Below are 16264 nucleotides of genomic sequence, written 5' to 3' on the forward strand. Positions count from 1 at the left end.
CTCTCTCTTTCCTTGTTCTGGTTTATCAGCAGTTTCACTTCAGCTCTCTGTTTGTGTCCTATAAATGTTTCTAACTGTGTCACTGTGACTTTGCAAAAAAACCAAAAGCATCTGCAGCATTTGCATCGGTGTTGCATCAGTTCTCAATGTCATGTGTGTGTTTGTGTTTCTTTGTCTGTGTGTGTGTCTGTGTGTGTGTGTGTGTGTGTACAGAGGTGGAGGCCGAGCCGGCCAAGCAGCCCGGCGAGCGCCCGTCGAAGCGCCGCTGCTTCTGGGAGTACAGACGAGCCCGGGAGTCGGCCAGCAAGAAGAAACTGGGAGGGGACGTCCACTGGTCTCTGTCCTGGAGCTCCAGCACGCTGCCGAGCACACTGTACCGCCGAGAGGGTCAGCACACACACACACACACCAATGTTCCCTCTCATTTTCAAAACTCCTGAGCATAAATTCAACTCCCCTGATGACCTGCTTGAGCGACTCTGAGCGACCGACAGTTCAACCCTACACAGTACGTCCACATGCTGGTGCTATGACCTCACCTCTCCAACTCCAAATATCAATACAATTGGCTATTACTGTTATGATTAATAACAGATTATTTTGACAACATTACCTATCTAGGTCAGTAACAAAATACAATATTGTTTTGGCAAAATAATAGATTTTGCATTTATTGCCATATGAACAATATGAAAAAAAAAACTAACATCAAGTTGGTGTCATCAACTCTTGGCACAGAAGCATTCTTGATATTAACAGTAATAATAATTGTATTTTATTAAGAAAATACATATATAGGCCGCACTTGAATATAAGCCGCAGGTTTTCATGTTGTAACATGAGATATTTACACAGACAGACAGTAGGGAACTGTGCAAGTCCGCTCGCTTTTCCGCTGTTTTGGTTACGCTCCTCTCGCCCATGTGCATTTGTTTACATACGAAGCCGGTGAAACATCAATAAATGTAGCGGTGGATAACGTTACATATACGATGTTACGGCGTGTGTTTCCGTCATAAACACAAGATTATGGGTTACGAGCGCGTTTGTGTTGTGGTGCAGAGACGAGAGCTGGGAGACCACGTTCTCCATTTGTTTGAACGTCGCTGGGTGAAGCAGCAGCACTTCACCCACAAACTCTGGCTCAATTCGTATAATCTGTTTCCATCACAAAAACTCGCATTTCCTTTAATCGATACGCTGACAAATCCACCCCCTCCAAGCGTATAAACTTTTATGCGCATTTACTGCCTTTTTTCGAATTTCTGGCGTTTCCATTCAAGTATTTATTCGCAATTTTTGAAAATGCGAATAAAAAAAGGTGGATGGAAACGCAACTACTGACACACACACACACACACACACACTGATCATCCCCGATTGATCATGAATCGGCTGTATCGGGGTCAGAGACGTCGAACCAGGCAGATAATCAATACACTGATTGTAAAAAAAACACAGCTCAAACCACACAGAGAAGTTAGGAGTGAGGATCTTCCTCCGGCTGACGGTCGCTCGCCGGCGTTAAACCGACGTTCACGCTGCTGCAGCTCAAAACCGTCGCCCCAGTTCTTCTCTCTCTCTCTCTGTCTCTCTGTGCTGTGACACAGATCGGCTCGGGACCCTCAGGCGTCTGCCCTACATTCAGCTTTTAAGTCCCAATCACAAAAAAAAATTCCCAGCGTTTCCACAACGATGAGCGAGTGTCTGTGTTCGGCTCAGTGGAAAAACCAGCAGAAACGAGCTTTTAACAGCAACAACAAAAACAATTCACTAAATAGAAGAAGAAAACAAAACAAAACACTGAATCTGAAGAGAAAAAGACTTGAGGATCCGTCCGTCTGTTTATAAGACTATACATTTTATAATAAGGTTGTTTAGTCTAGAAATCATTTCTGAGCTCTGATCAGTTTCAAAGGTTTGACATGAATAGAGAGAAGTTAAAGGGCCAGCACTCGCAAAATGTCCTTTAGGTAGCTTTAATGTTACAGGTGGCGAGGTACAAACATTTTGACAAAGACCAGGAAATGCAGGACACTTAAGTACTCTCAGCTACTTGTCACTTCCTCTCTTCAAAATAAAAGCTTTTTCAAAATAAAATTTACACAAGTCATATCGCACAGTGAAGTAATGAAAAAATAAAGGCCATAAAGCGCAATGACATAGATCGAATTTTGAAAAAGCTAAATGTCTGTTTAAATCAGCGTTCTTTTACTTCCTGGTTAATAAACAGGTCGAGCCAGTGAATAGAAATGTATTTTGTCTCTATCTAACGTAGCTTGTCTTAAGATTTTCTGACTGGTTGAGACACAACAGACACATTCATGATCGATTTAAGAATAAACGCTGAGTTCAAAGATGGAAACGAGTAAATAACTTTCAAAACAAGATGATTAACGTCATGTTTTCTGATATTTTTGGATCAGGGTCAGTTGCAGTGTGGAGATAAATCAGTGTTTTGTGCTTCATTTTATTCACAGACTCATTAGACAGAGTTTGGCTGCACAAACCAAATCTGGATCTAAAGTTTTTCCTCGTCTTCTTTTTTTCTGTGTTTAGGTAAGAAAGGCCGACGTAAAGCTCGCAAGACGGACGCCAGCGACCTGACGCCGAACCCGCAGAAGCTCCACAACATCGGCGAGCAGCTGCAGAAGCTCAACGCCGCCATCGACGGCATGGGTCCGGTCAACGACCTGCCGGCCGTGGCCCGAGCCCGGTCCCGCAAGGAGAAGAACAAGCTCGCCTCCAGGTACGAGCAGACTGAATTTATTATGATTATTTTGCATTAATTAATTTCACAACACTATGAATGTGTAAAATCAAATATAGTCAAAATATAATTACATTATACTCATTGTTTACACAAAATATTTCAAGTATCTATTGATTATATGACCAATTATTAATCCCCAGAGGAAGTGTTTGAGATATTCAGATCATAAATTGTCATCTATACCAAATGTTTACGTTTATTTTAATCGTTTTTTGTTTTGTTTTATTGTTTGTTTTTTTTAATTAAAAATGACACGTTAACATTTAAAGGGATAGTTCAACATTTTGGCAAACTAGCCCATTGCCATAATCCCTATAGTCATAGCAGTAGGTTCGTTACCTTTAATTGTCGGTGCAAGCTATTTTTAGAACGGCGGAGCAGAGCCGCGAGCTGCTCAGAGCTACGCTACAGAGGCTCATTATGGGATTTCTTGGTTTCCCTCATCAAACTCATCAAATACACAATCCAACAACTCCAAAACGCTCTGGTGGACAAGTTGTGACCTGCACATTCACCACGCTATGAGATAATAACAGAACGTTACCAGACAGAGTTGTTTTAGAGTTAGCCTACTATAGAGATTATGGCAATGGGCCAATTTGCCAAAATGTTGAATTTATCCCTTTAAATTCCTACCAATTCAATGTTACGTTGGTTAAATGGACCAGTATCGGTGCATTTACCTTTTATTTTTGCGTACATCTGTTGATACGGTGCCAACATCATCTTCTCTAGAAAGTATTTAGGAATCTTTTTGATGAATTCATTCATCATTCATTGTGGCGTTTAATACCACGATTCATTGTGAAAACAAGTAATGGTGACATCCCTAGACCAGACTCCTACAGTACAGTACGTCCTCCAGAGAGTCGGGATCGATTTCCAAGTGGGCAGCTCAGAGAGTCTGATAATTAATCAGAAGAGTTGCGTGGTCAGAGTTCGGTCTTAAAACATGTGGTGCGTTTAAAACCCCTCGACCTTCTGATGTTATATTTCTGTGCAGAGGGGGAAGGAAGGGGAACGCTGAGAAAGAAAAGATCTCTATAAAGGGAAACGGCTTGTTTGCAAACGTCTTTGCAGTTTGCATTTTTACGATGACATGTCAGGAAGCATTAGATTTCAGCCCCGGCAGGAACACGGTGTTCGACAGACGACCTCTCTGCGAAGCGAAACCTCAAGAGGGAAACGGCCGCAATAAGACTCTCTACATGGAAGATTTACATTTACATTTAAGGACTTTTAAACGACGCCCCCGAGGTTTAGATATACGGCACAAATTATCTGTAAATGTGGGTCAGGAGGGTGTTTCAGAGTTGACTGGATCTATGTTCGGTCTTTTTCTTTTCTTTTTTTAATGGGTTCAACTTGGACGTTATTGTCATGATGGATGGATGGAGGAGGAACAGAGGAGATGAGACGGAGGGAAGCAGGATGAAAGGATGAATGGGAGGAAACCAGGGCAGGAGGAGGAAAGAGAGAGAGAGGAGGCAGACGAGGAGTTAGATGAGGAGGGTCATGTGAAGTTCATCTGTGGAGGAAAGAAAGAAAAAGAAAGGAGGGAGGGAAGGAGGGAAGGACGTTGTTTCAGGCGCTTTAAACAGGAGCGGGACTCTCTTTGGGAATATTATCATTCCAAACAGATATTAAACAAGACACAAACACGCCGGCATCAGATGGAAAGTTAGTGCGGAGATCAACAAAATGCAGCGAGGAAATAAAAAAAAAGAAAGACGCTGCACAGGGAGAGTGAGCTGCAGAGTTCACGTTTGAATCGAAGATGCAGGAATTTCCTCCTCCTCCTCCTCCTCCTTCTTTCTTGTTCTTGGTCTTCTTTAAGCCATCCTAGTTCTTGTAGCCGAAAATATTCCATCTCATTCGTTGAAAACCGCGTTGAAAACAAAAAACAACATCCTGAGGCGTTCGGTTCAGTTCGGTCTCAGTGGAGGGTTCATGTCACGTTCACTGACCCAGAGATAAATCGGTAACGGTAACACGAGGAGAACTGTTGACGTTGTTGTTGAGGAGGAGATCGATATCAGTTTAATTTGTGTGTTTGTTCAAGAAGTGTTTATCTTCGGGTGTGAAAGTTGATTCTTGATGTTGGAAACTGTTTTAGTCCTTTTTATCACAAGCTTTTGAAGTAGGGGCGTCCTAAACGATTATTTTTTGATTTTTCGATTTGTTTTTCAGTCAAACGAGTAATTTTTTGCTCCATTTTTTTTAATCCAGCAAATATTTTTTTGGTTGACGATTATTTATTTATAAAAACATTGTGGTGCACCATCTCCGTTTTGCAGAGGCTGCAGATAGGGATGCACATGATTAAAGGAATAGTTCAGTCATTAGTGATTCACCCTATGCTGATGATGAATACTCTGGAGTAGTTTTTTATTCCTCAAAGTGCATCTGGAGACCCGGGAGGCCGGTTCGTAGACCAACCAAAACTTTATATGAGAGTCAATAGGGACCAACACAAAAACGTCCATAAAACTACACAAAAACCATTTAATATTCCTCCACACTGCTCGTCCGCTGCAATCCAAGTGTCCTGAAGGGAGATAGTCCAGAGTTTACTGGAAACTACCTCATTAAAAGTAGGAAGCCGAAGTGTCACTTTTTTTTTAAAGCCCCAGTATGTAACTTATTTGGCTTTTTATTAGCAAAAATCAAACATTGCTTCATAAATACGTATTTCACTGAAGTGGAATCACAGCCGCGTACAAATGAAAGCTTTCTCGTACCTTAGAATGAGTTGTTACAAGTTGTTACAAATATACAAGGGGCAACGCACTGAACCATTTTTACGTTTTTTACTTGTTTATCCTGTTACATGCAGCGTCTGTTGTCTGTCTGATGTCTGCCCGATTTCACGTGAATGCAACGTCAAGAATACGTTTTGATATGCAACCGCTAGATGGGGGGGGGGGGATTCCTACATACTGGGGCTTTAACTTGCAACAGTTTCTGCAATTTTCTCCCATACATTTCTATGCATCCTTGTGTCACATAGTAAAAACCAAGCAGGTAAAATCACCATGGCAACCTCTGACAACAAGCTTTGTTATTATAATGTGAGCCTCACTACGCTGGAAAGTCCCTTTGTGAACATTGTGCTTTGCATCACCATGAAAGCTGGAGTCAGTGTGGGAATTGTTGCTGATGATCTATAAGTCTAACACTGACATATATGTTCGGTATGTGACATGTAGCTCAGTGAAACTTGGAACAGACCTGTTTGACCAACCTCCAAGATCACACTACACATTATAGACATCTACCTTTATACTGTATGGAGCTTTAAAGGGATAGTTCACCCAGAATTGAAATTTCACTCATTATCTCCTCCCCCTCATGTCGACTAAGGGCTGGGAGAAGTTTCAGTCTCCTCCTCCGTGGCTTCTCTGAGTTACAGGGGGTCTCGGCGTAGCAGTGCATGTCCATATAATGGTTGCAAATGGATACCAACTGTCTTCGTAACAAAAAGACACACCAAAAAACATCCAAATACCTCCATGCTGCTCGTATGTAATGTCCGTCTTGTATTGAAGCCCCGAAATACAAAATTGTTCGGAATTTTTTTTTATAAGTCTATATTTCAAGCTTGTTTGTAGCGGAAGCGCCTCTAGGAGCAAACAAACAGACAATTTAGGCAACTGGTTGCACATGTAACCAGTAAATCGGCTGTAAGAAGCAGATGAAAAACTGTCTAAAATTTAAGGGGCAAAATTCCCCCATGTAGGGGCATTTTCTGGGCTTCCTGGGCAGATGGCGCTGCGCTCTGCAGCCGGTTCACCTGCTGCTGCTCACCTGCAGCTGACCGAGCCGTGAGAAGAGCTCTGCTGTTCCTCTCTCTTCTCTTCTCTTCAGCCTGGTGTTTGGCTGCACTTTGTACAAAAAGAGTTCAACATGTCTGAAGATCTAAGATCCATCTGGGGGGCACTCCTTAAAAAAATCCTAGAGGAAACACTGTACCTTTATACTGTATGGAGCTTTAACTTTGAGTTTGCTGATATTCTCTAAATTATCATAAAACAGTAGATGCACAAATATTCTGTGCATGTGACAAATCAACATGTTTTCTATAAAACTAATGGAAAAAAACCCCAGATCTGTTTTCTCATTTACTTCTGCAGCTTCTCTGCATTTTCTGAATCAATTTTTTAAACTAACAACAGTTTCCTCTGTTGTCGCCGGGTTTGATCTTAAAAACGGGTAAAGCCTCAGCATCTTAAAGGCGACCCACTGTGGCCGTGTGCACCAGAGGCTTTTAATTTGGTGAATGTTTTTTTCCTTCCCTTCTGAGCAGCCACTGTTTTGTTTTTCTCTCTCTCTCTCTCTCTTTCTCTCTTGTTGGGCAATTAAATGAATTTGCAGCTGTAGGCGATCGATGTTTCCTCAGGGGATGATGGTTTTTATTTTGGATAATTCTGCATCGATGTTGTTGCATTCAGGGGCCCTGGGCCGGGTGTACTGTACAATATCTAGTGGGAAACATTTGGTTCATGTTGGAGCATCTGTGTTTTGTCAGTGTCTCCGTGATTATTAGCAGCAGCTTAATGTTTGTGTGGTCGTCCTCGTCCAGCAGCAGCAGCAGCAGCAGCAGCAGCAGCAGAGAGTTTGTTTCAACACAAGAAGCTGTTTTCTGTCCAACACGTTGCGCTGCCTTCGCTCTCACTTAGCTGACTCACGTCTGCAGGAAAAGTGAAAACCTGTGCACCGCTGCAGAGAGAATAGTCCCCGCGAGGAGCGTTAATATTTAACGTGCATTGATTGATTTATTCTCCACTGCTGCTGCTTTTTCTTTTTTCCTTTTTCCCTCAAACCGGCCGTTTCCTCCTCAGAGTCGCCGTGTTAAATGGGACTCGGAGGAGAGCGAGGGAGGAGGGAGGTGTTTGGAAATACATCCTCTCCTCATTGCTCTCCAGCTGCTCGCGGCGTGAGCCAGTCGACTCGGTAACAGGGTCATGTGGAGAACGGGAATATCAGGACGGAGTTTCCTGTTCCAGAGTACGACGCTCATCTCTCTCTCTCTCTCTGTGTGTGTGTGTGTGTGTGTGTGTTTGCAGGGCCTGCCGGCTGAAGAAGAAGGCCCAGCACGAAGCCAACAAGATCAAGCTGTGGGGGCTCAACCAGGAGTACGGTCAGTATACCGCACACACACACACACACACACACACACACACACACACACAAGCACGAACCATGCTTTTATTTTGAAAGGGTTGAGTGTTTCTTCTTTCAACTGGGCGAAGCAAATTGCAAATTCCTTAAAAAAAAAGCTGCAGCTGAGCGTTTGCCTTTTCATTTGGTAACAGTGTTTAAAGGGATAGTTCAACATTTTGGCAAATTGGCCCATTGCCATAATCCCTATAGTCATAGCAGTAGGTTTGTTACCTTTAATTGTTGGTGCAAGCTATTTCTAGAACGGCGGAGCAGAGCTGCGAGCTGCTCAGAGCTACGCTACGGAGGCTAATGGGATTTTTATTGGTTTCCCTCATCAAACAGATCAAATACACAATCCAACAACTCCAAAACGCTCTGGTGGACAAGTTGTGACCTGCACATTCACCACGCTATGAGATAATAACACAATGTTACCAGACAGAGTTGTTTTAGAGGGAAATGCAGAGACTGCTTGATGAAAAACTGCTCCCGACGGGAACGCACATCAGCGGTTTTGCATGAATTTCCCTTCACATTTCAAACATTTTAAGCGAGAAAGTAGCCGTTTAGATCAGCAGTGGTCGTTAATTTGTCTAAATACCAGCTGTTTACAATTTTGTTCGGACGAATTCTGAGGTACTCAAGCTAGCCGTTGTGACCAACGCACTTCCGGTTACTTTCACAAAATAAAACACCCATTGCCCTTTACATACAGAAAACCATGACGATAGAATTTGCCAAAATGTTGAACTATCTCTTTAAATCAGTTTGTTTTTGTAGGTCAGGGAACTTAGGTCAGTTGCTGTTATCGTGTTTCTCATCAAGATACCTGAGGCTTTTTATTTTGGTGCATGTGTTTTTCCTGCTGTCTGCTGGTTTGTTCTGATCGTATTTGATGTTGTTTTTTTTACATCAGTGTTGCATTCAGGGGCCTGTGGGAAGGTGGGATAACATGTTTATTGTGTATGTATGTTTTATGTTTATTATCTCACCTGAGCTGAAGCCACGCCCCCTCTAACAGCAGACGTCAGGTGATATCACAGATTCATGAAATAAAAGTGTGACGTCCAATCATGTCGCTGGGTTCGATCCCTTTGAAGCACCAGAGGCTTTTAATTTGGTAAAATCTGTGTTTTTCCTTCCTTGAAGCAGCTTCTGGTTTCTTTAGATCTTCTTTAAGGACAAATGTTCTGTATAATCTTTATATTGCAAACTCCTACATCAGTGTTGCATTCGGGTGCTCGAGGGTGCAGGGAAGGGGAAACATCTTCCTCACTGTATATATATATATTGCATATTTCCTGCGGTGTATTACATCACTTGAGCTGAAGCCACGCCCCCTCCTCCGACACGGGATGAAGAGTAATATGTAATATCCTGTTCGTTTGCAGCCTCGTGTTTGTTAGGACGAATAAAAACCTCACACAGACTCTTTAAACTCTCAGCTCTTCTGCTTTTTTCCTAAACAAAGCCGACGTCCTGATGTGAAACATGTGGAAGTCTGGTTATTAGCCGGTGATTCAGTGACAGCAGCAGCAGCAGCAGCAGCAGCAGCAGCAGCAGCAGCAGCACGGTGCGTTCAGGGACAGTGTGTGAATCAGAGGTCGTCACGGTCACGGTTCGTCACGGTTTGTTGGACGAAACCGGATGAGTCCCACCACGCGGGTCGACCCTGAACGCACCGCAGAGATTCTAGTATCTCATGCACGGATGGAAACAAACTTCCTGTTTTCTCGTCACGTCGAGCGATCGGTCGTCTCTCCTCGTCCTCTCCTGCTCTGAGCCGGTTGTTTCTCTGTTTATTGATCTGTGTTTATTAAACGCCTCAGTGGATAAAACACCACCAGGCTCAGACGCTCTGACACTCAGACGCTCTTTGTTCCGGTCGAATCTTCCTTTTTATTTCTTAAAACTTCAAACACAGACTCACTCGAGATGAGTTCATGGTCTCTGTGGCTGAAGAATCTTCTTTCATCTTCCTCTAACGAAGCTTCGTCAGGACTCAGTCGGACTCAGAAGAAGCCTTGAGACTTTTTTTTTCAAGATTTTTTATTTATTTGTTCAACTTTTATTTCTTAAAGGAGAATTCCGGCCATTTTTTACCCCTAAATCGTTGTCCTGATGGTCACCCAGTGTTGGTGGGAGCAAAAAATGCGGCTAAAATTGATGCAGGCAAACTGGAGTTACACCATCTCTACCCGGCGCTAGCGATAGCAACAACGCTAACCTATGGGGGCAATTCTTTCAACCACAACAAACACTCAGAAAACAATCAGATATCTATGGTACATGACTGGAATCCTTAGAGACACCACTGAACTCATATAGTGTAGAGTATAAACAGTATAAACTTTGTGTTTTTGCATGTAGCCACTCACCTCAGATAGCCGAACTCTGAAACATCCTGGAAAGACATTACTATCCCATCACAGAGCGCCTGCTCTCCCCACCACAGAAACAAACACTTTTTCCTTGTTGTGATGATTTCTTTACTAAAATAAACGGTCGAGCAGTGCAGTGGTAATGTCCAAAATACCGTTTATTTTAGTAAAGAAATCATCACAACAAGGAAAAAGTGTTTGTTTCTGTGGCGGGGAGAGCAGGCGCTCTGCGATCGGATAGTAATGTCTTTCCAGGATGTTTCAGAGTTACACCTGTTGAGGTCACACCGTTACAATTACTGACAATAAAATGCACCGTTATTCGCTGTTAAATAATTTTTATATACCCTTTTTTTTCAGTCCATCAACTAGTTGGCCTGGCACTAACCAACTAACTCATGTATTCCTGGTTAGTGCCAGATAAACAGTGGTAAGTGAGCCGAGTCCAAGTAATTTGACATATTTGAGCATTTAAAGTTACTTTTCCTGGTAATTAGTTACCTTTATAATGTAGTAATTCAGTTACTAACTCGGTTACTTTTGGGGGAAAGTAACTAGTAACTATAACTAATTACTTTTAAACGTAACATGGCCCAACACAGCTCTGTAGTGTGATGCAGAGAGGAACGCTTCACTGGTTTGAGAGGAGAGACTCTTGACTTCACCTCAAGAGTCTGATGAACAATGAGCAACGTCATCGTCCTTTAGGCCCCGCCCCCTCTTACTCCTGGCCCCGCCCCCTAAGCACCCTGACTCCACACCCCTCCTCCTCCTCCTCCTCCTCCTCTCTTCGTTCACACCGAGCTCCGGTTTCCCTTTGTCCTGCTTCTTTTAACATTCCTCTCGTTCCTGATCCGTCGTTTCACCGCTTCACTTGTGGCTCCTGCAAAAAAAAAAAAAAAAAAAACTGTCGTGCTGCCAGGAAGCCAAAACACACACACACACACACACACACACACACACACACACACACACACACACACACACACACACACACACACACACACACACACACACACACACACACACACACACACACACACACGGCTTAACCTCACACATCCTTTCACTTCCTCTCTCCCTGCTGTGACTCTCTCTGCTTCTTCTTTTTATTAATTCTTTCTGTCCCATTCATACACTCTCTCTTTTCTCTCTCTTTCTCTCTTTCTCTTTTTCTCTCTCTCTCTTCAAACATGTGCCGGGAAACATCCTGACCTCGATGTGTGTGTGTGTGTGTGTGTGTTTGCCCACCCACACACACACACACACTTGGACGGCCTTCAGGAGTGAAGCTCATGTTCGTCCTGTTGCATAGACCTGATTATAAAGTCGGTCTGTGAGAGTTGTTTCTATGTCGTGAGGAAACATCCGAAAAGTTTTGAAATGAATGAAAAAATAAACTTAAACCAAAGGAGAACAAGCTTATTTCTGTCTCTGAGCTGCGTGTTAATCATTTAGTTTATAACAAAAAGTCAAAATCGATCTATTTATTTATCTATTTATGATATAAATACGTCTGTTACTCTAAATATTCGTATTCCTTTGCATCTTTATCACCACATGTTGAGCATTTTCTTGACTTAATGTCTCAATGAAGATGTTGTAAAACGTAAACGGACACACTGAGATGTTGGTGGAGAAGGTGGGCTGCTGCTGTATAACCCCGGTTGCCGTGGTTACCGCGGATGGGTGGGGGAGTGGAGCAGCTGCACACTCGCTCGGCCCGGGGAGATAAACGATGGAACAATGGCGACCTGTGACTGGAGACTCAGAGGCCTCGTTTAATTAGAAAACACTAAAGAAGCATGAGGCTGTTGTTCCTGTTAAAGCTCCTTCAGAATAAAGGTAGATGTTTGTGTTAAAGCTCCTTCAGAATAAAGGTAGATGTTTGTGTTAAAGCTCCTTCAGAATAAAGGTAGATGTTTGTGTTAAAGCTCCATACAGTATAAAGGTAGATGTTTGTGTTAAAGCTCCTTCAAAATAAAGGTAGATGTTTGTGTTAAAGCTCCTTCAAAATAAAGGTAGATGTTTGTATTAAAGCTCCTTCAGAATAAAGGTAGATGTTTGTGTTAAAGCTCCTTCAAAATAAAGGTAGATGTTTGTGTTAAAGCTCCATACAATATAAAGGTAGATGTTTGTGTTAAAGCTCCATACAGTATAAAGGTAGATGTTTGTATTAAAGCTCCATACAGTATAAAGGTAGATGTTTGTGTTAAAGCTCCATACAGTATAAAGGTAGATGTTTGTATTAAAGCTCCATACGGTATAAAGGTAGATGTTTGTATTAAAGCTCCATACAGTATAAAGGTAGATGTTTGTGTTAAAGCTCCTTCAGTATAAAGGTAGATGTTTGTGTTAAAGCTCCTTCAGTATAAAGGTAGATGTTTGTGTTAAAGCTCCATACAGTATAAAGGTAGATGTTTGTATTAAAGCTCCATACGGTATAAAGGTAGATGTTTGTATTAAAGCTCCATACAGTATAAAGGTAGATGTTTGTGTTAAAGCTCCTTCAGTATAAAGGTAGATGTTTGTGTTAAAGCTCCATACAGTATAAAGGTAGATATTGTCCATGTGTAGTGTGATTATAAAGCAGCTCTAGGTTCTATATTAATACTGTGAAAGTATCAAAGCCTCAGTCCACAGAGAAATGCACACAGCCTGTATTCAGAAACTGAGCCTTAAAACCAGCCGTCAGGACTTCCTGTCACTTTGTGATGTCACAACTAAGCCCCGCCCCCTCACCACCTGGACTCATCTATTCAATAAGTTGCAGGATTTGGTTTCTCTGAGTGTTTTATTCTGAAATCAACAAAGAAAATAAAACTCCTTCGGCAGTTTGCGCTCATCTGTGGTGAATGGATATATACAGGAGGCGTTCAGGGACACTTCTGAGCGTAGGACAATCTAAATCAACTAGAACTAGAGGTGTAAAAAAAAAAAATACCGGAGGTCTGGACTGATTGAAGCAGGAGCCGACGTCTTGTGATCAAGTCTCAGCTGTTGATTCATGAGGACTCGTTGTTGTTGTTGCAGAGAACCTGCTGGGGGCGCTGCTGCGCATCAAGGAGGTGATCCGACGACGAGTGGAGAGCAGCGAGGAGGAGGACACGGACGAGCGAGGGATGACCCAACGTCTGGAAGACATCCTCCGAGAGTCCAGTGGTCAGTCGCACACACACACACACACTGTTCATCCACCTAAGTCAGTTGTTCTCGAACCTTTTTACATCAAGGGCCCCTAAATTGACACAAATTAGACCACGGACCCCCATTGGACAAAATTTTGACATATACAAATATTTGTTCTGAGAATGAAGGACGTTATTACAAATTGGGGCCAATGGCGTGAACTTTTGGAAATATTATAGAGAAATTTCTGGAAAAAAATGGTACAATTTCTCCAAAAACATTTAAACATTTCTAGAACAAATGGTGAAAATTCTCAAAAAAAATGTATCTTTTTAAAAAAATCTAGAAAGAAAACTGGTAAGACTTATTAAAAAAAAATAAAAAAAAGTAAAAACATTTTCTCAAAAACAAGTGGTAAAAAATTGTAAAAAAAAAAGAAAAAGAAAGAAAAAGTATAAAATGAATAATAATAAAAAAAATCTTTAATAAACTTGAAATTCTAGAAAAAAGTGGTAAAAAATTTGTAAAAAAAAAAACTTAAAGGGACAACGAGGAGTTTTGGAAAAGCGAAGCGTTTTCACACTACATTTATGAGCCTCCGCGCACCGTGAAATTCTTTAACCGGCGCAAGACAGACTCATGTTTTCATTCATCAAGAATTAAAGTCAGAGGTTCAAAGAGGTTCAGTTACTGTCGTAGTTCCGACCATAAACGGCGATTCAGCTGCGTTATTCTCATGATTCGTTGCGAAACCGAAAGTAAAAAATGCTGGTCGGCTCGACCAGCATTTCCACCACCACTAATAATAACAAAATAACGATAGAGACAGAACGATATATTTATCGAAAATGGGCCCATTAACAAGTGTGGGTAGCGGAGATTCATCCACATTAACGTGAGACTTTTTTTATAACCGAATAGAAACTCCTCGTTGTCCCTTTAAAATTCTAGAAAAAAGTGGTAAAAAAAAAAAAAAAAAAGTAAAAAATTAATAATAATAATAAAAGCAAGTGGTAAAAAATGTTCAAAAAACTTAAAAAATTCTAGAAAAAAGTTGGGGACCCTGTTGAACCTTTGTTTGAGAACCGCTGACCTCAATGATTCATGTGTTCATCTGAGACGTTTTCATGTTTCGGGGGGGTGAATCCCATTGTGTGCGCCTCCTTAAAATGTGGTTTCCGTGACGACCTCAGGTCCTCTGGTCGCCGGGCGGACCAAAGACTTTGTGCAGAGGATCCTGGCGGCGAGCGGCGGCGGCTCCCAGGGGCAACGCAAGGAGGCTGCGCCGCCGGGGGGGGACGGGACCGCCGGGTAAAACCCACCCTCTTCCTCCTCACTCCTCCTCCTTCCTCCTCCTCCTCTTCCTCACCCAGCAACAACAAACCAACAACCTGTGACTAAGAGAGGAGGAAGAGGAGGAGGAGAGTAAACACAGTGGGAGTGAAGCTCCCTGCGCCTCCTGCTGGTCGTCCCTCCAAACAGCAGCCGACTGCTGCTGCTGTGTGTGTGTGTGTCTGTGTGTGTGTTGGACATGTAAAATACTGTACGACTGTGTGTGTGTGTGTGTGTGTGTGTGTGTGTGTGTGTGTGTGTGTGTGTGTGTGTAGTCGTCCTCTCTCCCTGTGTGTTGCTGTATTTGTTTCCCATTGTGCCTATGAATAGACATTGCACTGTTTTGTAGATGGTTGTAGTTGTCGTCAGGGTTGAGGGGGGGAGAGTGGGGGAGGAGGAGAGGGAGGGAGAGAGGGGTCGGGGGGGCATCCGAGGACAGAGGAGGAGGAGGAGGAGGAGGAGGAGGAGGAGGAAGTGCAAGTATAAGGAAGTGGGAGGAGGAGCCCGGGCCCTGGATACACAACAAAGAATCTGTGTGTGTGTGTTATAGTGTGTGTTACAGTGTGTGTGTGCTTCTATAGAAACGCTGCTGCATACCATCCGGGTTGTGTCACCGGGCACAAAGTGTTGTGATACGCAACAGAGTGAAGCCAGATTAGTGTAGTGTGTATGTGGAAAAAAAACTAAAAAAAAAAATTCTTGGAGCTTTAATATCACCCCTACCCCTCCTTCCCCCTCCCCTTCCCTCCCCCTCCCACCATTAAACACGTAAAAGCAAAGTTTTTAAAACAAACCCGACAGAGGAAACTGCACCTTAACCCAAACTGACCAAAGAGAACTGAAACTGCTGAACCACTGAGATGCTGCCGACGTCACGTCATCCACACACACATTTACACACATTTACACACACATTAACACACACTCTTGTCATGTTTACCTGCATTATGTTACTGAGCAGACTTTAGTCACCCCCACTCCCCCTCCTCCCCTTCCTCCCTCCTAATGGCTGTATTCGAAACCGCATAGTACGATACTGCTAGTACGTACTGATTTGGCCAAAATTCAGTATGCAGTATGCAAACAAAAGCAAAATCCGCAGTATGCGAAAAGTTCCCGGATGTCGTACTGAGTCGGAAAATATCTCCAGTATGCATCTGACCAGTCTACACTGCGTACTGTATCCCACAATGCAATGCGCCCCTGACGTCTAACTTTAACCAAAGACGGTAGTGAAGCATCTTTGCCGTGTACCATAACTATGTTATATAGTTCAATAGCATAAAACTTAATGCAAACTGATCGGTTCATTGTAAAAAACATGTATTTATTTTTGTAAATGTGGTGATTTCTGAGCCCCGAGGCAGCTGCTGCTCTTCTGTCCAATTCACACAGGAAGCTTCACTTTTCAGTCAAACAAACTAATGCGACTGCCATAGTTGTTAGATTTCATCAATCAAACCAACATTTATCTCCTAAAAATAAT

The 16264-nt window shown here is 42.6% G+C and overlaps 1 protein-coding gene across 5 annotated transcripts in view; it reads left to right on the forward strand.

Moving 5' to 3' along the window:
* The window catches only part of LOC310984974 (uncharacterized protein), a 34034-nt gene extending 18306 nt beyond the window's left edge, over positions 1 to 15728 (forward strand). For all 5 annotated transcript variants that reach the window (XM_083970363.1, XM_083970364.1, XM_083970367.1 and 2 more), the window contains exons 6-10: positions 214 to 387; positions 2560 to 2749; positions 7840 to 7913; positions 13351 to 13479; positions 14640 to 15728. In XM_083970363.1, coding sequence (XP_083826489.1) covers positions 214 to 387; positions 2560 to 2749; positions 7840 to 7913; positions 13351 to 13479; positions 14640 to 14761 — 689 coding nt within the window. In that variant the 3' untranslated portion in view covers positions 14762 to 15728. The remainder of the gene's footprint in view (positions 1 to 213; positions 388 to 2559; positions 2750 to 7839; positions 7914 to 13350; positions 13480 to 14639) is intronic.
* Positions 15729 to 16264: the final 536 nt, after the last annotated feature.

This window comes from Trachurus trachurus (assembly GCF_905171665.1).
Source record: "Trachurus trachurus genome assembly, chromosome: 1".
Lineage (NCBI taxonomy): Eukaryota > Metazoa > Chordata > Actinopteri > Carangiformes > Carangidae > Trachurus > Trachurus trachurus.